The sequence below is a fragment of the Bombina bombina genome, chromosome 6 (genome assembly GCF_027579735.1).
Source record: "Bombina bombina isolate aBomBom1 chromosome 6, aBomBom1.pri, whole genome shotgun sequence".
NCBI classification, from domain to species: Eukaryota; Metazoa; Chordata; class Amphibia; order Anura; family Bombinatoridae; genus Bombina; species Bombina bombina.
In genome coordinates, this window is record NC_069504.1 from 728,812,045 (window position 1) to 728,835,811 (window position 23,767).

At 37.2% G+C, this 23,767-nt stretch overlaps 1 protein-coding gene across 3 annotated transcripts in view; it reads left to right on the forward strand.

The window, feature by feature from the left end:
* Window positions 1-23,767, forward strand: part of LOC128662237 (adhesion G protein-coupled receptor E1) — a 267,881-nt gene that overhangs the window by 52,341 nt on the left and 191,773 nt on the right. For 2 of the 3 annotated variants that reach the window (XM_053716059.1, XM_053716060.1), the window contains one exon: window positions 21,208-21,342. The exons of the other annotated variant lie outside the window; for it this stretch is intronic. In XM_053716059.1, coding sequence (XP_053572034.1) covers window positions 21,208-21,342 — 135 coding nt within the window. The remainder of the gene's footprint in view (window positions 1-21,207; window positions 21,343-23,767) is intronic. 3 annotated transcript variants of the gene reach the window in all.

Genomic DNA, 23,767 nt, shown 5'->3' on the forward strand with positions numbered 1-23,767 from the left:
TCTAAAAATTCAAAATTTAAAACGAATTTTGATACATTCGTTCAAATCGAATTTCGAATGTTTATATAACATTCTATTTTCGAATTTTCGTTTTCGAATATTTCAATAAAATTCGAAAATATTCGTTCGAATAATAGAATGTTTAGCTATGTATTCATTCAATTTCGAAATGTAATATTCAAATTTGAATGTGACATTCGAATTCGAATGTGACATTCAAATTTGAAATAGTATTTCTAGTCTACAACTGTGTTTAATAAATATAATATTCAAATTCGAATGCTACATTCGAATTCGAATGTCACAGTCGAATTTGAAATAGTATTTCTAGTCTAATACTGTGTTTTAAATGTGATATTCGATTCGAATGTGATATTCGATTCGAATGTGACATTCGAATTCGAAATAGTATTTCTAGTCTAATACTGTGTTTTATAAATGTAATATTCGAATTAGAATGTGACATTCAAATTCGAAAGTGACATTCGAAAACTGTAAATAACATTCAAAAATCAAATTTTTAAGAATATTCGTTCTTATCAACATTCTATTATGTAAATCGAATTTCTACAATAACATTCTAATTCGGATATAAACACATTCGCCCATCCCTAACCCACACCTTCCCAAAACACTAATGTTATATATTTATAGTTCAATATAAAACAAATTGTATGCTTACTGGATAAAAAGGTAAAGATTCCCAAAACTCTGAGTACTTAATTCCCTCCACCTGTCTGGTATGGTTGTCTTACTTATAGATAAGCAAGGAGAAGTAAAATGGTAGGAAAGGACAAAACAGGGAAAATGATTTGCAAACTAGAACTGCCGCCAGAAAAAAATGATGTAAATTTAATGAAAATAGGCATGGACTCTCATGCCCATGAATTAATTTTTCAGGTTAGTATGAATTTTGTTTTCTTTCATAAGGTGGTGAGAGTCCACAAGCTATTACTCCTGGGAACTAATACCCAAGCTATTGCGTCCACTACACAAATAATTTGGGCGCGGAAGGTAGGCGGTTCAAGGCTGACTTTTCCCAGGGAGGGTACAGGAGCTTAGGGCCACCTTTTCCCAGGGAGGGTTAATAGACTTAAGGCCGCTGCTTCCAGGTAAGGGAAGGGGGCTTAATGCCACCACTTTCAAGGGAGATTAGGGGGTTTAAGGCTGCCTCTTTCTTGTGAGAATAGGTGACTTAAGGCTGCCTCTTCTCTGGGAGGGTAGATTTTGCTATGCTTCTTCAAGAGGTGTTCCCTGCATTCCTGTATGTGAAGGAGAGACAAGCCTAGTGCAATATACATATACACTTTGTGCTTTTAATTTTATATTTACACTTTCGATGATATACTATAAGTTTTATTACATTTAAGCTTTACATGTTCTATTTTGTATTCTAATGCATTTAGATTCTGTATACAGTATTGTACTGTATATTAGCAATATTATGCATTAACATATATTGAGTGCAATAATTAAAGCTTGCACTCGTATTACAAGTCTAACATTATTTCTTATCACTCTTGCTAACATATGCATGGTGGGGATGAGCTAAATCCCTTACATAATAGTCTTCTATGGGGGCACACAGTAGAATTCATATCAGATATTATTCAATATAAATATTTTTGAAACAGTTTGACGTATCTTAGTTTGATCCATGAACTGAGTTCTGTGTGGCCAAGCAGGAACAATCAGAATTACTGATTGATTGAATAGTCTTGGTAGCAAAATAACTGGAGGAAAAAAAAAATTAATCAAGACAATAAACCAAGGAGCTGTAAGAGCATCTAAAAACTCCACCTGTGGATCCCTGAATTTTGTAAATTACTGGAAAGTTCATTGTTCAAATGAGAATAGATCAGGTCGATCTCTGGTAGACCCCAATGACCTAAAATGTTATTGAAAATTTCAAGAAATAGAGACCATTACCCAGAATGAGGGAATTGGCAACTGAAATAATCTACATTCTAGATGGTTACACTAAGAGTATGGAATGTAGAAATATACATAGATTGATCTCAGCCCAAGTAAAAATTTGAGCAACTTCTTCATTGCCAGCACTGAAGTGCCTTGAAAATGGCACAAAGTTTCAAGATATTTAATATAAAACAAACCTTCAGAGGAGACCAAGCTCCTTATGCTCTTCTGGACCTCCATACTGCATCCCAAACAGAGAAACTTAAAATTTATTGTCCAAGTTGGATGGACAAAGCTGGCCCAAGAGAAATAGACTGGTGATCTATCCACCAAGATATATATTGCTTTGATGTGGATATGTATTACTTTGAGAGGGCAAAGTGTGGACCCTGCACCATAGGCTAGAATGCAAGTTTGAAGAGGTCTCATGAGAAACCGTGTACATGGAATGAGATCTGATGATGCAATCACTTCATGCTTAGGGTTATGGAAGTCTGGCATACGTTGCCTAGAATGACTCCCATGCAAGAGACTCTTGTCTGAGGAGAAAAAAACTCTTTGAAACATTGATTCTCCAGCCAGGTTTGTGAAATAACAACAAAAAACTGTTGGTATGGGATTTTGCTAAAGGTAAAGATGGAACTTGTACCTAGATGTCGTTGGTCACCTAGATTACAAGTTTTGCGCCATAGAGAGTATTTAACGAATGCAACACAAGTTGTGTTATTTCACTCTCCATAGCGCTGCCATTACAAATTTTAGAAAAGCCAGCTTGTGCATGCGATATGGTTGCATTGAGCTCCATACCGCACAAAATACAAGCGCTGCTTTGACGTGCTCATGCACGCTTTACCAAAGACATCAATGGGGAGAGAGTGTTAGAAAAAAAACTAACACCTGCGATCGCGGAATGAAAAAGCTCCGTAACGCAGCCCCATTGATGTCTATGGGGAAAAAAATGTTACGTTTAAACCTAACACCCTAACATAAACCCCACGTCTAAACACCCCTAATCTGCTGCCCCCAACATCGCCGCCATCTAAATAAAGTTATTAACCCCTAATCTGCCACTCCCGATATCGCCGCCACTATACTAAAGTTATTAACCCCTTTTCCCCCACACCCCAACATCGCCCACACTATAATAAAGATATTAACCCCTATTCTGCCGCTCCCCGACATCGCTGCCACTAAATAAAGTTATTAACCCCTAAACCTCTGGCCTACCACATCACTACCAATAAAAAACCTATTAACCCCTAAACCGCCAGCCCTCCACATCGCAACAACCTAAATTAAACTATTAACCCCTAACCCTAAACCTATCACCCCCTAACTTTAACATAATTAAAATAAAGCTAAATTAAAGTTACAATTATTAACAAAATAATACCTAGTTAAAACTAAATACATACTTAACTGTGAAATAAAACCCAAGCTAGCTACAATATAACTAATAGTTATATTGTAGCTAGCTTAGGTTTTATTTTTATTTCACAGTCAAGTTTGTATTTATTTTAACTAGGTAGATTAGTTAGTAAATATTTATTAACTATTTACTAACTACCTAGTTAAATAAATACAAACTTACCTGTGAAATAAAACCTAAGCTGCCTTTTAAAACCTAACATTACAAAAATAAAAATCACTTAAAACCTTAAGAAAAACCTAACTCTAACCACTCTTTAGGTACTCACAGTTGTTGAAGTCCCGCTTGACAGATCTTTATCCCGGCGGCTCCATCTTCATCCAGGCAACTCCATCTTCATCTGTCGCGGGACCAGCTTCTTCTTCATCCCTGCGGAGGCAGAGCAGCGATGCGCGCAGGCGAAGGTCCAGGCCGAAGTCCAGGAAGAGGTCCAGGCAGAGGTCTATCGATCCGACGTGGAGGTCCTCTTCATGCGATTGTCCTCCACACACTGAGAATTGAAATGCAAGGTACCCCTTTTATATGGGGGTACCATTGCATTACTATTGGCTGAAAAATTTGAATCAGCCAATAGGAATTAGGGCTGCTAAAATCCTATTGGCTGTTCAAATCAGCCAATAGGATTTAAACAGCTCTCATTGCTCTCAATGCCCTACAAAAGGCCATTTTAAGGGCTATTGGTAGTTTATTATAGATTAGGTTTTTTATTTTGGGGTGTTTTTTTTTTTTAAATGGGTATTAGAATAGGAATAATTTTTATTATTTTTGTTAATTCGTTTGTTATTTTGTGTAACAGGTTTTTTTTTTCGTTTGGTGTGGTTTTTTCTTAAGAATAGATATTTTTTATTTTTAATGGGCAGCAAAAGAGCTGAACGCCCTTTATTTTGGGGTGGGTTTTTTATTTTTTTTAAACGGGGTGTTAGAATAGGAATCATTTTTATTGTTTTGGATAATTTTCATTTGTTATTTTTTGTAATGGTAGTTTTTTTTATTTTTTGTAATTTTAGTGTTTTTTGTTTTTTTGTAATGGTAGGTTTTTTATTTTTAGGTTTAGGTTTTAGTGTAAGGCAGCTTAGATTTTATTTTACAGGTAACTTTGTATTTATTTTAACTAGGTAGTTAGTAAATAGTTAATAACTATTTACTAACTAGCCTACCTAGTTAAAATAAATACAAACTTACCTGTGAGATAAAAATAAAACCTAAGCTAGCTACAATATAACTATTAGTTATATTGTAGCTAGCTTAGGTTTTATTTCACAGGTAAGTATGTATTTAGTTTTAAATAGTTATTATTTAGTTAATAATTATAACTTTAATTTAGCTCTTTTTTAATTATGTTAAAGATAGGGGGTGTTAGTGTTACGGTTAGGGTCAGGTTTAGGGGTTAATAGTTTAATTTAGGTTGCTGCGATATGGGGGGCTGGCGGTTTAGTGGTTAATAGGTTTATTTAGTGGTAGTGATGTGGGAGGCCAGTGGTTTAGGGGTTAATAACTTTATTTATTGGTGGCGATGTTGGGGAGCAGCAGAATAGGGGTTAATATCTTTATTATAGTGTTGGCGATGTTGGGGTGTGGGGGAATAGGGGTTAATAACTTTAGTATAGTGGCGACAATGTCGGGGAGCGGCGGAATAGGGGTTAATAAATTTTATTAGAGGCGGGGATGTCGGGAGCGGCAGATTAGGGTTAATACATTTAATTTAGTGTTTGCGATGCGGGAGGGCCTCTGTTAGGGGCAAATAGGTAGTTTATGGGTGTTAGTGTACTTTGTAACACTTTAGTTATGAGTTTTATGCAACAGTTTTGATGCGTAAAACTCATAACTACTGCTCTCAGATGGCGTAACGGATCGTGATGGTATAGGGTGTAACGCAAGCTTTTAGCCTCACCGCAAAACTTGTGATGGCAGCGCTATGGAAGTCCCATGCAAAAACGTAATTTGAGTGCGGGACTGACGTTGCGTTACAGGCTAAAAGGCTTGCGGTACAACTATACAGACAAGACTTGTAATGGCTGCGTTGCTGTTTTAACGCTGAAATGACATTTTTTTCAGCGTTAAAACACGAATGCACAACTTGTAATCTACCTGCATGTTTGTAGCCCCCGAAATACTTTGAGCATTTATTACAGGCACAAGTTTCCAGAACCTTAGAAAAAGATTCTAAAAGCAGAAGTCAGACCAAATGGAAAAAAAAACTGGCAATGTTTGTCCTGGTAGGAAAATCTCAGGATTTTGAGATAGACTTTGAGGATAGACAAAATGAAGGAAATTATCCATCCTATCGTGGACATATGTCGTCCTTGTTGTACAAGGGGAGAATAGCCCTACTTGATAACATTTTGAAGGTGGGAACCCAGAGAAACTTTGATTTCAGGTTTTCAAATTCAGAATAGACCTGAAAGTGCCTTCTTTTATATGAACAATAAACAGGTTGGAATAATATACCTGGCCCTCTTCTGAAATAGGAACTTTTGCAAAAAAATAATAAAAAAGCGTAATCTGCCCCTTACCAGAAAAAAATCTGTGTCGGGGGCCACACATTCATGCTGGCCTTGTAGAGGCAGAACATTTTTATGACTATTTGGCCTCGTACTAGTTGATGAAGGACTTCTAGTAGGATCCTGGCAAAAGTAACTAGTAGCTCTGTTTTTCCCTTAGACTTTGAGGGAGAAGAATTCCTTTACCTCCAGTCACAGTAGAGATTATGGAGTCTAGACCAGACCAAAAATGAAACCATGGCAGCTGACCATGATTTAGCTATACAGTTCTTCTGGTCAAAACTGATAAAGCCATATTTTTGGCATTAATTGTATTAATGTAAACAATAGCATCATAGATAAAAGCATTTTCTGACCTTAGAAGATTTAAACAGTTAGGAAAACTTTAGCTATAGAATTTTCTGAAATCCGATCAGAAAGATTATCACACCAAGGAATAGAGGTCACTGCAACACAAGCAGTACTGATAGCTGGGCTAAACACATAACTCACTTGTAAAAGAGTGAAACGTGTCTAAGTTTCTATCTGTCAGGGTTTTTTTCCTGCTTTGTTTGCCATGTGCTGCTGGCAGCCATTTTACTCACCTCTCTTACTGACTTTGGTGCATTCTGTGTGATGCTGCTCATTTCCTGCACTTCCTTTTATGGCCAGACTGGTGTACATCATCCGTGTGAGACAGGATGCAGTCTCAGAATTGTGATGTCATCACTTATTATTTAAAAGGCCTTTGTTCAGTATGCTTTGCCCTTGCATTGTCTCAGACCTGTTTGTGAGAGCTCCTGTGTATTACCTGGCTGTCTGACATCCCTCCTGGTTCCTGATCCCTGGCTTGTTCCTGACTCTGCTGTTCTCCTTGTTCCTGATTCCGGCTCATCTGACTACTCGCTTTGGCTCCTGACTCGGCTCGTCTGACTACTAGCTCTGGTTTTGATTCCTGGCTTGTTATTTGACTTGAGGACTTTTTATTATTTTTTGCTATTAATAAAGGTGTGATTATTTTTTTGCACTTCTCGTCTCAGTCTGATTCCTGGCACCCTGACACTATCTAACTTTAAACAAATTTGCTATCCTCAAAAGGAACAGTATAGTGATTAGATAAGTGGAAACTGCACCATCTACTTAAGGAATAGATCCCCAAAGCTCTTTACTAGAAACCTACATGAACAAACATCCTCTTGAATGCTGAGGATAGAATACAGGAAATCCAGGCTTAGACCACTATTTGGCAATTATCTCAGTAATCTCTTCTGGAATAGGAAAAAACCCTCTGTAGCTTTAACAGAAGGTTTGAAAATTAAATCTAGTTGTTTGATGGATGTTTCCTCAGAAGAATTTGAGACTTGTACCCCTAAATTACAGAAAACCTCCTTAGTAGAGAGTGAAGGTATTCAAGTTGGAACATAAAGGGAGGAAAAGCAACTAACTCCTGATAATCTGAAATTCTTTTACCTACAGAAGACGAATCTGAGATGTTGCGATCTGGGCCTGATCTAATTCCTAGAGATTCAGAATGACTACATAAAACTAATTTAGGTTAACTCCTTTGAGTGCGAACATTTCTGAAACATTTAATGTGAAAATGGCTTAATGTAGCTTAATGAGTAAAAAAGTGGCCAAATGTTAATCAATTGCTGCATAATTTTGCACAACACAAGATTTCCACTATCCAAGCCTACCCTAGACTTTAATGGATTTTGAGGCAAATGAGTGACATTAAGCTTGTTTTTTTTTGGGAGCTTAAAAAGTACAAAATTGAACTTAGATGTTAACCAATTTCCCCCAAACTTACCACAATACATTAATCTATCCATTCAAACATATTATGAAAATGTAAGGACATATGGTAAACATACCAAAAGTTATTCACATTTAACTATTTTTTTACAATCCTAAAACATTTAGGGGGGTATTTATCAAAGTGTCAACTATGTTGCATTCGCCGTCATCAATACGCTCGCCTAGCATTGCCAGACATCGCCAAACATCGTGGCTACAGATCTGAATACAATCTCCATATTTATTAAAAAAAGCCGTCAAAAACACACGCACCAAGTGTGGGGCAATGAGCATCGGACTGTTGTTAACTAACAGTCATCGATGACGCTGCTATTCGTGTTTTTCCCAACTTTATTTATACCATTTCACTAAACGCCACCACTATACTAAAATGTTTAACCCCTATCCCGCCACCGCCACAACCTAAACCCCTATTCCGCCGCCCCCGACACCGCCGCCACTAAATAAACTTATTAACCCCTAAACCTCTGGCCTCCCACATCACCACCACTAACTAAACCTATTAACCCCTAAACCATCAGCCCCTACATTGCCAAAACTAAATTAAGCTATTAACCCCTAAAGCTAACAACCCCTTAACTTTAAATTAAAATGACAAGATCCCTATCTTAAAGGGACAGTAAACCTTAAAAATAATGTTATATAATTTTGCACATAGTGCAGAATTATATAACATTATTTAAGTGCTATAGTTCTAAACGGCTTTTTTCTCTTCAAATAAGTAAAAATTACGGCGCTTTTACAGACCCGCTCTCTGCTCTCTGCTGAGCGGGTCTGTAATATTCAGTCAGCGCATCGGGCCAGCTGTATAGTCACAGCCCGGCCCGATCGCGCCATAAGACTAAGTGCAGCTCGCTCCTGTCACAGGAGCGAGCTGCACTTAGTGCTATGGCGCGGTCGGGCCGGGCTGTGACTATACAGCTGGCCCGATGCGCTGACTGAATATTACAGACCCGCTCAGCAGAGAGCGGGTCTGTAAAAGCGCCGTAATTTTTACTTATTTGAAGAGAAAAAAGCTGTTTAGAACTATAGCACTTAAATAATGTTATATAATTCTGCACTATGTGCAGAATTATATAACATTATTTTTAAGGTTTACTGTCCCTTTAATATAAATTAAAACTTACCTGTAGAATTAAAATAAACTAATTTTAAACTATTAATTAACCTATTAATTATCCTACCCTAACTATAATACTAAAATTACACTAAACACACTAAATTACGAAAAATAACAAATCAAATTATCAAAAATATTTTTTTACACCTAATCTAATAGCCCTATCAAAATAAAAAAGCCCCCCAAAATAAAAAAAAACCCCTAGCCTACAATACACTACCAATGGCCCTTAAAAGGGGCATTGTCCCAAAGATATCAGCTCTTTTACCTGTAAAAAAAAAAATACAAACACCCCCCAACATTAAAACCCACCACCCAACCAACTCCCTCAAATAAAAACCCTAACTCTAAAAAAAAAACCTAAGCTACCCATTCCCCTGAAAAGGGCATTTGTATGGGCACTGTCCTTAAAAGGGCATTTAGCTCTTTTACATTGCCCAGACCCTAATCTAAAAATAAAACCCACCCAAAAAAACTTTTAAAAACCTAACACTAACCTCAGACGATCCACTTCTAGTTCTTGAAGTCCCACTTGAAGGTTTGATCCAGCCGGAGAAGTCATCATCCAGGCGGCAAGAAGTCTTCATCCAGGCATCCTCTTCTATCTTCATCCAGCCGGTGAAGTCATCATCCATGCGGCAAGAAGTCTTCATCCAGGTGGTCTCTTCTATCTTCATCCAGTCGGTTTAGTGGTTAATAGGTTTATTTAGTGGTAGTGATGTGGGAGGCCAGTGGTTTAGGGGTTAATAACTTTATTTATTGGTGGCGATGTTAGGGAGCAGCAGAATAGGGGTTAATATCTTTATTATAGTGTTGGCGATGTTGGGGTGTGGGGGAATAGGGGTTAATAACTTTAGTATAGTGGCGACAATGTCGGGGAGCGGCGGAATAGGGGTTAATAAATTTTATTAGTGGCGGGGATGTCGGGAGCGGCAGATTAGGGTTAATACATTTAATTTAGTGTTTGCGATGCGGGAGGGCCTCTGTTAGGGGTAAATAGGTAGTTTATGGGTGTTAGTGTACTTTGTAACACTTTAGTTAGGAGTTTTATGCAACAGTTTTGTTGCGTAAAACTCATAACTACTGCTCTCAGATGGCAGCGCTATGGAAGTCCCATGCAAAAACGTAATTTGAGTGCGGGACTGACGTTGCATTACAGGCTAAAAGGCTTGCGGTACAACTATACAGACAAGACTTGTAATGGCTGCGTTGCTGTTTTAACGCTGAAATTAAATTTTTTTCAGCGTTAAAACACAAATGCACAACTTGTAATCTACCTGCATGTTTGTAGCCGCTGAAATACTTTGAGCATTTATTACAGGCACAAGTTTCCAGAACCTTAGAAAAAGATTCTAAAAGCAGACGTCAGACCAAATGGAAAAAAAAACTGGCAATGTTTGTCCTGGTAGGAAAATCTCAGGATTTTGAGATAAACTTTGAGGATAGACAAAATGAAGGAAATTATCCATCCTATCGTGGACATATGTCGTCCTTGTTGTACAAGGGGAGAATAGCCCTACTTGATAACATTTTGAAGGTGGGAACCCAGAGAAACTTTGATTTCAAGTTTTCAAATTCAGAATAGACCTGAAAGTGCCTTCTTTTATATGAACAATAAACAGGTTGGAATAATATACCTGGCCCTCTTCTGAAATAGGAACTTTTGCAAAAAAATAATAAAAAAGCGTAATCTGCCCCTTACCAGAAAAAAAATCTGTGTCGGGGGCCACACATTCATGCTGGCCTTGTAGAGGCAGAACATTTTTATGACTATTTGGCCTCGTACTAGTTGATGAAGGACTTCTAGTAGGATCCTGGCAAAAGTAACTAGTAGCTCTGTTTTTCCCTTAGACTTTGAGGGAGAAGAATTCCTTTACCTCCAGTCACAGTAGAGATTATGGAGTCTAGACCAGACCAAAAATGAAACCATGGCAGCTGACCATGATTTAGCTATACAGTTCTTCTGGTCAAAACTGATAAAGCCATATTTTTGGCATTAATTGTATTAATGTAAACAATAGCATCATAGATAAAAGCATTTTCTGACCTTAGAAGATTTAAACAGTTAGGAAAACCTTAGCTATAGAATCTTCTGAAATCCGATCAGAAAGATTATCACACCAAGGAATAGAGGTCACTGCAACACAAGCAGTACTGATAGCTGGGCTAAACACATAACTCACTTGTAAAAGAGTGAAACGTGTCTAAGTTTCTATCTGTCAGGGTTTTTTTCCTGCTTTGTTTGCCATGTGCTGCTGGCAGCCATTTTACTCACCTCTCTTGCTGACTTTGGTGCATTCTGTGTGATGCTGCTCATTTCCTGCACTTCCTATTATGGCCAGACTGGTGTACATCATCCATGTGAGACAGGATGCAGTCTCAGAATTGTGATGTCATCACTTATTATTTAAAAGGCCTTTGTTCAGTATGCTTTACCCTTGCGTTGTCTCAGACCTGTTTGTGAGAGCTCCTGTGTATTACCTGGCTGTCTGACATCCCTCCTGGTTCCTGATCCCTGGCTTGTTCCTGACTCTGCTGTTCTCCTTGTTCCTGATTCCGGCTCATCTGACTACTCGCTTTGGCTCCTGACTCGGCTCGTCTGACTACCAGCTCTGGTTTTGATTCCTGGCTTGTTATTTGACTTGCGGACTTTTTATTATTTTTTGCTATTAATAAAGGTGTGATTATTTTTTTGCACTACTCATCTCAGTCTGATTCCTGGCACCCTGACACTATCTAACTTTAAACAAATTTGCTATCCTCAAAAGGAACAGTATAGTGATTAGAAAAGTGGAAACTGCACCATCTTCTTAAGGAATAGATCCCCAAAGCTCTTTACTAGAAACCTACACGAACAAACATCCTCTTGAATGCTGAGGATAGAATACAGGAAATCCAGGCTTAGACCACTATTTGGCAATTATCTCAGTAATCTCTTCTGGAATAGGAAAAAACCCTCTGTAGCTTTAACAGAAGGTTTGAAAATTAAATCTAGTTGTTTGATGGATGTTTCCTCAGAAGAATTTGAGACTTGTACCCCTAAATTACAGAAAACCTCCTTAGTAGAGAGTGAAGGTATTCAAGTTGGAACATAAAGGGAGGAAAAGCAACTAACTCTTGATAATCTGAAATTCTTTTACCTACAGAAGACGAATCTGAGATGTTGCGATCTGGGCCTGATCTAATTCCTAGAGATTCAGAATGACTACATAAAACTAATGTAGGTTAACTCCTTTGAGTGCGAACATTTCTGAAACATTTAATGTGAAAATGGCTTAATGTAGCTTAATGAGTAAAAAAGTGGCCAAATGTTAATCAATTGCTGCATAATTTTGCACAACACAAGATTTTCACTATCCAAGCCTACCCTAGACTTTAATGGATTTTGAGGCAAATGAGTGACATTAAGCTTGTTTTTTTTTGGGAGCTTAAAACGTACAAAATTGAACTTAGATGTTAACCAATTTCCCCCAAACTTACCACAATACATTAATCTATCCATTCAAACATATTATGAAAATGTAATGACATTTGGTAAACATACCAAAAGTTATTCACATTTAACTATTTTTTTACAATCCTAAAACATTTAGCGGGATATTTATCAAAGCGTTAACTATGTTGCATTCGCCGGCATCAATACGCTTGCCTAGCATTGCCAGACATCGCCAAACATCATGGCTACAGATCTGAATACAATCTCCATATTTATTAAAAAAAGCCGTCAAAAACACGCGCACCAAGTGTGGGGCGATGAGCATCGGACTGTTGTTAACTAACAGTCATCGATGACGCTGCTATTCGTGTGTTTCCAACTTTATTTATACCATTTCACTAAACGCCACCACTATACTAAAATGTTTAACCCCCTATCCCGCCACCGCCACAACCTAAACCCCTATTCCGCCGCCCCCGACACCGCCGCCACTAAATAAACTTATTAAACCCTAAACCTCTGGCCTCCCACATCACCACCACTAACTAAACCTATTAACCCCTAAACCATCAGCCCCTACATTGCCAAAACTAAATTAAGCTATTAACCCCTAAAGCTAACAACCCCTTAACTTTAAATTAAAATGACAAGATCCCTATCTTAATATAAATTAAAACTTACCTGTAGAATTAAAATAAACTAATTTTAAACTATTAATTAACCTATTAATTAACCTACCCTAACTATAATACTAAAATTACACTAAACACACTAAATTACGAAAAATAACAAATCAAATTATCAAAAATATTTTTTTTTACACCTAATCTAATAGCCCTATCAAAATAAAAAAGCCCCCCCAAAATAAAAAAAACCCTAGCCTACAATACACTACCAATGGCCCTTAAAAGGGGTATTGTCCCAAAGATATCAGCTCTTTTACCTGTAAAAAAAAAATACAAACACCCCCCAACATTAAATCCCACCACCCAACCAACTCCCCCAAATAAAAACCCTAACTCTAAAAAAAAACCTAAGCTACCCATTGCCCTGAAAAGGGCATTTGTATGGGCATTGCCCTTAAAAGGGCATTTAGCTCTTTTACATTGCCCAGACCCTAATCTAAAAATAAAACCCACCCAAAAAAACCTTAAAAAACCTAACACTAACATCCGACGATCCACTTCTAGTTCTTGAAGTCCCGCTTGAAGGTTCGATCCAGCCGGAGAAGTCATCATCCAGGCGGCAAGAAGTCTTCATCCAGGCATCCTCTTCTATCTTCATCCAGCTGGTGAAGTCATCATCCATGCGGCAAGAAGTCTTCATCCAGGTGGTCTCTTCTATCTTCATCCAGTCGGTGCGGAGCGGGTCCATCCTGAAGCCATCTGACGCGGAGCTCCTCTTCTTACGGTCGCCGCCGTAAACTGAAGCTTCAATGCAAGGGACGCAATTCAAGATGGCGTCCTTTGCATTCCTATTGGCTGATTTCAGTGTTAAATTCCATTCAGCCAATAGGAGGCGAGCTTCTGATATCCTATTGGCTGTTCAAATCAGCCAATATCATGAGAGCTAATGAAATTTTATTGGCTGTTAAACCCTTTATCGCTTGCCTTAGAAGCATAAAAAAGGTTTGATCACCAGGGTTTGTGCTCGTCGGGCTTAAACACGATCCATTGAGAGCAATCGCAATTTACGCTAGAATGATTATCGCAACTTCAGAACTCTGGTTAACTGTTTCGCAAAACATAAAAGTTGTACAAAAAAACCCATCAAAAATACATTACAAAGTATAGTTACACTCATAATAACACTAATATAATATTGCACACAAAAGTTATAAGGGCTCAAACATATGAGATCTCAGGTGTTAGAGAAAAAAAGGCAGGCAAAGGGCTTTAACATTAAAGGGACACTAAACCCAATTTTTTTTCTTTCGTGATTCAGATAGAGCATGCAATTTTAAGCAACTTTCTAATCTACTCCTATTATCCATTTTTCTTTGTTCTCTTGCTATCTTTATTTGAAAAATAAAGTCCAGAACCTTGGACAGCACTTGTTTATTGGTGGATGAATGTATCCACCAATCAGCAAGAACAACCCAGGTTGTTCACCAAAATGAGCCGGCATTTAAACTTACATTCTTGCTTTTCAAATAAAGATACCAAGAGAATGAAGAACATTTGCTAATAGGAATAAATTAGAAAGTTGCTTAAAATTGCATGCTCTATCTGAATCACAAAAGAAAAAAAATTGGGTTCAGTGTCCCTTTAAGATACATGCATATACATTTCTAAAGATGGATATGTATGTATATATATATATATATATATATATATATATATATATATATATATATATATATACATATATATGTGTATATATATGTATATGTTTACATATGTATTTATATGAGTATATATATTATTATTATTATTATCAGTTATTTGTAGAGCGCCAACAGATTCCGCAGCGCTAATATATATATATATATATATATATATATATATACACACATTTAAAAACATAAATACATATATTTACATATATAGACATATAAAGAAGTGCATTGGAGTCCTTTTCAGTTAAGTAGATGAATACAGGTAAAAGCATATTTATGCAATATTAATTTTTAATAAAGGATTTAACTATGTATTTACTGCTTCACATTCCAATGTTCTGTACATAGCAGAATATGTTCTATGTATTTATAAATAGATATTCCTATATATATATCTGTATATATCTATACCTATAAATTATCATCTATATATAAAGATATATATAAAGATATATATATATTGTATATATATATATAAAGATATATATATATTGTACCAAATTACCATCAGATATATGTAGAAATATGTATTTATGAATAAATAGAACATATTTTTGTATGTAAACAAAATAGAAAGACAGATGCGCCACATGGCCCAATATTGTAGGGTACAATTGGAATGATGTTATATGTGACAGATACACTCACATTTGGTAGAGCACCCCTAGTGGTGCAGAGGGATCAGTAGCAGTCACCCAAAAGACTGGCCTTCAGAGGATGTTTGATGGTCTGTGGATAATGATAGAAGAAACCAAGTGCCTATATGGCCTAGTACTATTTACATACATGGAGTAGAAAATAAAGTAGATAAATTGCACTCACATTTGGTTAAGCATCTCCCTTGATGCAATAGAGGCAAGCTGGGATCAATATAGTCACCCAGTAGACTAATCCCCAGGTGGTCAGGAATTTTCAGCAGTCCAAAAGATAGAAGTCCAGAATAACAAAGTATGGCAGCAAGTGGTAAGTAAAAAAAACTTACTTTATTTAAAATACTAAAACACTTAGCGACGCGTTTCTCAGCCAACCAGTGGTTGTTTTATCAGGCTTAATAAATAAATAAATAAATTTATTAAGCCTGATGAAACAGCCACGTGGCCGTGATCCTATACAGATAGCTGCCTTGACCTACCTCATCACTCATCTGTTATTGAGACCATCATTATATTAGAGACTTTGCTACAGTCAGCTAAAAAGACTGAATATCTGATCTGGTCTGACTATATATACTACTACTATTATTATTGATTGTACATTTGTCAATTATATACATTATATTTTGTATATCATATTATCTATTTGCCACACTACTGTGGCTATAGATTACTAGTGATTTTTTATTCATATCGTATTTGATTATATTATTGTGCACTTTATGTGGTGATTCAACATCCTAATCTATCACTAGATACTCCCTATTAGTGGATATATAGGAAATTATATTATTTTGTGATATCTAACATACTGTTGATTACCTATTTGGTCACACCTTGTTATCTGCGAGTTACTAAACACAGATTTCAACTATCCATTTGGTTTAGCAAGGGCGCCCTCTATTTATATATGATATTCTTGTATGTGAAGAACATTGGAATGGGAAATATTAACATTTTCATGTCGGGTTAGCACACATGAGCATATGTGGTTGGGTTTGCGCAAGAGTGGGATTTTTTCCCCCCACTTTTTTTTCTCTATTTACTTCTTTGGGGGAATACATGAATGTGCATATTCTAAGGCCCTCTGAGAAAACAGCGATGCGGCGAAACATGTTAGGGACTTGAGGGGAGCTGATGGAGGCTTTCATTATTTTAAATTCCTGATGCATCAGAAATTTCGATATCGAATTGTGAATATAGCCTCTGACGCACTAGATGTTTATTATAAGGTGGTGGGGGCAAATAGACGTTAAAGGATGTGTATGTAATTGTAATTTTCTTTCATGATTCAGATAGAGCATGCAATTTTAAGCAACTTTCTCATTTACTCCTATTATCAAAAAATAAATTGTTCTCTTGGTGTCTTTATTTGAAAAGCAGGGTACCGTAACACTTGCTGATTGGTGGCAAAATGCAGCCACCAATCAGCAAGGGCTACCCAGGTGCTGAACCAAAAATGGTCCGGCTCCTAAGCTTTACATTCCTGCTTTTTCAAATAAAGATACCAAGACAACGAAGATAAATTGATATTCTTTGTTGAAGAGATACCTAGGTAGGCCCCTGGAGCACTACATGGCAGGAAATAGCACTGTTACCTAGTGCTCTTGCAAATGGATAACATTCTTGTAAAACTGCTGCTATATAGTGCTCCAGACACGTGCACACTCCTGAGCTTTCGAAAACAAAGAAAATGAGATAATGGAAGTAAATTAGAAAGTTACTTAAAATTGCACGCTCTGTCTGAATCACGAAAGGGAAAATGTGGGTTTCATATCGTTTTAAGGCTTATTGTAAAAATGTTTTTACTTTAAGAGATATGAAACCTAAACATTTTCATTTGTGATTCAGAAAGAGCATAACATTTTTAAAAAGTTTCCAATTTACTTCTATAATCAAATTTGCTTTGTTTTCATGGTATTCTTTATTGAAGATATACCTAAGTAGGTGTCTGGTGCACTAAATGGCAGGAAATAGTGCTGCCATCTAGTGGTCCTGCAAATGGATAACTTGGGTTGACCTTGTAGGGAAATCAGATGATCTTATTTTATAACTTTCTGTACACACATATGCTACTATATATCTCTGTATACCAAAGCTCAATACTTAGAGAGAACAATTAAAAAATAATATTTTATTGCATATCTTTCTAATCCTCATTGGGAGTGTAATTTTTTTCTGTTGGCTATCAGGGCGGATTGGCCTGGCGGGATGATGGGAGATTTCCCAGTGGACCGCCACAGGGCCGCATCAGCTGGGGAGTAGTGTGATCAGAGTGAGGCCACTCCACTGTAGACAGCCAAATGTTATGACCGTGGGGGTGGTGGGATGTGGGGTGGTGGCGAGTTTCCATGGCCACATCTTAACCTTGCATGGCTCCTGTCTGGAAGAGGAGTGTGGGCTGCCGCAGGGCCGCATCAGCTGGGGAGCACTATGAGAAGAGGTAGGTCGCACTCCTGCAGGCAACCAAATGTTAGGGCCGCAGAGGGAGGGGTGGGTGCTATGCTATTTCCCTTCCCAACCGTGCACGCTACTCTGCAGGATCAGTTTATTTTGGTTGCTAAGTGACCTGTGTCACATGAACACATTGGCTTATACTTATAAAAGATAGGCTAAAGACTTCCAGGTGTCTTCCCAGTGCCTACCCCCACTTCCTGTTAAATGCCTGCTTCCTGTCTGCATTTCAGCCGTTAGATTTCGCTCAATTGTCAGCATCAGCTGAAGGGTGGGCAGCAGACAGGTAGATCTTGGGGAACATACAAATTGTAAGTTGTGCAAGTGGATCGGGCAGACAATATCTCAGCTGAAGTAAAGGGTCTTTTTTTTCTCGTCTGCACTTAGAACATTAGAACCTTTCAGTGGCGTATTATGGCGTAGGCCAATAAGGCCGGTGCCTAGGGCCTCAGATTTGGGATGGGCAGCACATCTGTCCTATCGTCTCTCTAAAAGCCAGCATACAGTACAATGAGCTATAAAGTGCAGGTTTTTACAGAGAAGACAAGGCACGTGCGCTGATTATGGTCGCTCTTTACAGGCAGTGCTCCTTTAAACCGTTGCTTCATTTGGAGCCGCTCACATTTTTGCAGTGGAAGTGTTCTTGGTGAGAAACTTGACCATGAATATGCTTCCAAGGTGAGGCTGGAGGAGAAGACCTTGTGCCGATATGCTGCCTCCCCTTATCATCTGTGGTGGGTCTGCCAGTGCAGTGCCTATTGCAGGTCTTAGCAGCTAACAGACTGGATGCGTCTGTGCACTGATTAGATCAGCTTGTGATGTCTAATCATAAACTCTCAGTGCTAATGTATGTTAGCTACTAATAGCTAGCTTTCTCTGCATTCATGAACCCACGGAATAAATAGTAAATGGACACTTAAAAAGTTTACTTGAATAATGGTAATTACTGTATGTTGTTGCATGTAAAGGGCAGTGATTGTTTCAAAGTGTATTCTTCTTTCCCTCTCTTCCTCTCTCCCTTCTTTCGCTTTCTCCCTCACTTCCTCCCTCAACTCACTCCCTCCCTCGACTCACTCCCTTCTTTCCCTCCCTCCCTTCTTTCTCTAAACACCCTCCCTTGTTCCCTTCTTCCACTCCTTTCTTTCCCTCACCACTTTTCTCATCTCTCTCTCCCTCCCTTCCTGCTTTCCTTTCCCTCCCTTTTTCCACTCCCCTTCTTTTCTCTCAGGGAGAAAATGGTATGCAATGCATGCAATTCAACCCACCTGTATGCAAGTGTTTTGCTAGCCCATTTTCTTTTTAATTGTTATTAAAAAAACAAACAAAAGAAAAACATTATACACAATGACCCCAAAAAATATTGAGTGGAAAATGGCCTAAAATCTTCAAGGGGGGGGGGGGGGGGCAACAGAATTTTGAGTGCCTATTGCAGCACAAAACATAAATACGCCACTGGAACCTTGGCAATACTTCCTGCTGACTAGTTCTTACAGGGAACCTTATAATCTAAACCTGGCCCAAAAACAAGGAGTATATTTTCTAATTGAATAAATGCCTTTTTAATATGCAAAGACACATCCATATGTATGTGTGTATATATATATACTGTACATCAGTGATTTTTAACCTTTTTTTGCTGTGGCACACTTTTTTACATTAAAAAATCTTGTGGCACACCACCATCCCAAAATTTTAAAAAAATCACACATTGTAGCCTAATACAGCATATATATATACACATACACACAAACACACACATACTATATGCATTGTGTTGTTATGCCATGCCTCCTACAAACTACCCCTGCACTGGGAGTAAAAAACAAGCAAAGTTTAAAAAATATGTCACTGTGTTGTCAGTCTGCCGTGGCACACCTGAGGATCTCTCACGGCACACTAGTGTGCCACGGCACACTGGTTGAAAAACACTGCTGTACATATATATGTGTGTGTGTATGTATGTATGTATGTGTGTGCTTATTTTACAACTGCAAGGAATGTCACTCTCCAGTCCCAAGCTTTTTTACTCAAGGTTGTACCTTAGCAAGTTAACTTTTTTTAAGTGTTATCTCATATTGGGACATATATAGAGACATAAAGATATTGGTAAATGGCTCCTAGATGTTCATGCTAAATATATATATATATATATATATATATATATATATATATATATATATATATATATATATATATATATATATATATATATATATATATATATGAGGTCTATGAGTACGGTTCAGCAGAGCTGAAACGCGTGAGACCTGATCTGATGCCCTTTTTAAACCCGAATGCTTCGTATATGCTTTTAATATATACCAATAAATCTTTGCTTTTTATCTTACTCACGGCTGGACAACCCTTTGTACTTGGATATATATATATATATATATATATATATATACTATATATATATATATATATATATATATATATATATATATATAAAACATTCTATGAACTTACTGAGGACTGGTCTTCAGTTTTTCCAGGGCTGTTTTTTATTCCCAGTCGGGCCCTGCTGGCTGTTCCAATACTAAGTATAGAAACTTTCATAAAAGGTAGGGATAATACAGGCAAAATCATCTGTTTCAATTGATAATATAAAGTTAAAGTAGGGTGACCATATTGCAGCTTTAAAAAGGGACACATATGAAAAATACATATGTCAGGGCTGTTTTAAGGGCTGTTTAAATAAATGTTTTGTATAAGAACCCTGACATATGTATTTTTCATATGTGTCCCTTTTTAAAGCGGCAATATAGTCACCCTGTTAAAGGGACATAATAATTATATGCTAAATCACTTGAAAGTGATGCAGTATTACTGTAAAAAGACAAGAAAATATCACATGAACATCTTAATGTTAAAAAAGGATGATATTTTACCTCAAATTTTTTTTAGTAACCACATCCGATTGTAAAGGGATTTTAAGTAGCCAATCAGGATGCTAGACCCAGGACTTGTAAGGAAGCGTGCATCTGGCATGGGCAGGCACAGTCATGTTATTCCCCTACTCAGTTTAAGCAAGTTTACTATGAAATCTTGCAAAATATCAATTAAATATCTTGAAATGATAGTAAAGCAAAGTTTGACTGGGTGTCTATTTATTTTTTTAACTTGCAGCTGGCAGTAGCTGAAGAATAACTGTTTACTGAGCACTTACTATTATGAGATGAAGAAATCTTGAGGTAAAATATCTTCCTTTTTTACATAGAGATATTCATGTGATATTTTCTAGTCAGCGTTTTACATCTATGATGTATCACTTTCAAGTGCTTCAACATTTGGGTATCATGTCCCTTTAAAAGAGCTATTTGTGAACAATTTGATACACACCAGCAGTTAAAATGCATCGTTGGGAACAAATTAAAGGGAAGAAAAATTTAGTATACACTGTCCCTTTAAAGTTAGTAATGCATAAAATACATGCTCTAACAAATTGAAGCATGACATTTTTTAATCAGAATGTCTGTTTAATTTCCACCAGAAATATACCCATTGATATTTCATATGAAATAATGTGATGATAAAATGTTTGTTTCTCTCTTTCCTTTAGATGATTCTTTATTTAAGTGTAAAGATGCTTCAGATTGCCCTGCAGGTTCGGATTGCAATAAGAAGTGTGTCTGTAGGAAAGGCTCTGTATCTAACCTCGGGTCAGAATATGTCATGAAAAATGGAACTTGTAAAGGTACAATGAGGTCTGCTCTCCATAACAAACTGTTCACTTGTAAATAGGGAATAGGCAGACTTTATAGAGGATCTCACAGTGAGGTTTACATATTGGGGAAAAAAAACACTTGTTCTTACTATCCACATTAAAAACAGAAGCGATGTTGAAAAAAAATAAACTGTTAAAAGAGACATGAAACACAATTTTTATTTATGATATAGATAGAGCATGCAATTTTAAACAACTTTGCAATTTATTTTATTAGCAAACACCTAGATTACGAGTTTTGCACTAAACAGGGTGTGAAACGAACGCAACAAAAGTTATGTTATTTCACCCCCCCATAGTGCTGCCATTACGAGTTTCTAAAAAGTCCCCTTGTGCGTGCGATGGGTGGTGTTAAGCTCCATACCGCACAAAAGCCAAGGGTATGCTTTGATGTGCTTGTGCACGTTTACCCCCCTAGACATCAATGGGGAGAGTCAACTAAAGCAGATCAGTAAGAAACTGAAAGAATTATATGTTAGCACCAACCGAGTTTTATTATCTGGATTACGTTTCTTTCTTCTCTTTTTTTTGGCTGATTTAACCGATCTTTTGCTGTATCCTCTTTGATAAAGTCTGGTTTCAAGTTCTTTGGCTTGTTTTTTGAATAGATCTTCTTCAGAGCAATTTCTTTTGGTTCTTAAAAATTCTCCCACCGGGAGGGACTTTATGGTGTTTCGGGAATGAGCACTTGTGCTGAACAGAATGGTATTTGTGGCTGTTTGCTTTCTAAATAGGTCTGTTCCTATTTTTCCATCTTCCAATATAAAAAAATTTAAATCCAGAAATGTAATTTCCCTCTGGCTGAGTTCGTATGTCAATTTAATGTTCAACATGTTTGAATTAAGTTTCTTTAGGAAGGACTCCAGTTCTAATTTTGAGCCTTCCCAGATAAATAGAATATCATCTATATATCTCAGCCAGAGGGGAATGTGTTGAATGTACTTCTCATTTTCACTGGAAAAAAATAAAGTTTCTTCCCACCACCCTAAGAAAAGGTTCGCATAAGTGGGGGCACATGCCATGCCCATTGCAGTCCCTCTTGTTTGGAGATAAAATTTATCGTCAAATACGAAGAAATTTTTCTTTAATACGAATTCTAGAAGGTCTAAAATGAATTGGTTATGATTTTCATCCTCTTCTGTCGACATATCCAGATAATGTTTAGCAGCTTTAAGGTCTAACTCGTGTTTGATGCTCGTGTACAGTGCCTCTACATCTGCTGTTACCAGCCAAGTGTTGGAATCCAATTGGATATCTTGCAGATGTTGTAGTACTTCCATGGTATCTTTCGTATACAATGGCATTTGAGTTAAAAATTCCCTTAATCTCATATCAATATATTGGCTTGCTTTCTCCATTAGGTTGTCATTTCCCGAGACAATAGGACGTCCAGATGGATTTTTACTGTTCTTATGTATTTTTGTAACCATAGTTGTGAGCAATCTTCCCACCCCTAATTTGAGATTTACTTATAATCCTCTACCCACATGTGATAATCGACAATCTATGTGAACGGATATCAAAGCAGACGTTTATTTTAAATGTTTTGTCCTTGTGTGAATGTACGATTTAAAAAAAAATTCTATTAAAGGTTAAATTTTATATATCAGAGTCCAGTACTCCATCCAGGAGTCTCAAAAGTGTCTATCTTTTCAAATTTAATTACAGGAACATGAGTGCTATACAGGTGTACAACAATATCAGTTTCTTACTGATCTGCTTTAGTTGAAATTCCAGTACACAGCACCCCCTCTTTTCTTTGATTACATAACTCAGCATTATTATAAAGCTGACCCAGTATATATAAATTGAATTCCTGTATTGATTCCTTAGTAGTGCCTTAGTAACCCCTTCTTTTCTTGCTTGAAATCAATGGGGAGAGAGTGTCAGAAAAAAACTAACACCTGCGATCGCGGAATGAAAAATCTCCATAATGCAATCTCATTGATGTCTATGGGGAAAAAATACTTACTTTTAAAAACCCTAACATAAACCCCAAGTTTAAACACCCCTAATCTGCTGCCCCTGACATCGCCGACACCTAAATAAAGTTATTATCCCCTAATCTGCTGCTCTGGACATCGCTGACACTAATAAAAGTTATTAACCCCTATTCTGCCGCTCCCCGACATCACCGCCACTATAATAAAGTTTATTAACCCTATTCCGCCGCTCCCCAACATCACTGCCACTAAATAAAGTTATTAACCCCTAATCCGCCTCCTCCGACATCGCCGAACCTAAATAAGTTTATTAACCCCTAATCTGCTGCCCCCAACATCGCCGCCACTAATAAAAGTTATTAACCCCTATTCTGCTGCTCCCCGACATCACCGCCACTATAATAAAGTTATTAACCCTATTCCACCGCTCCCCGACATCACTGCCACTAAAT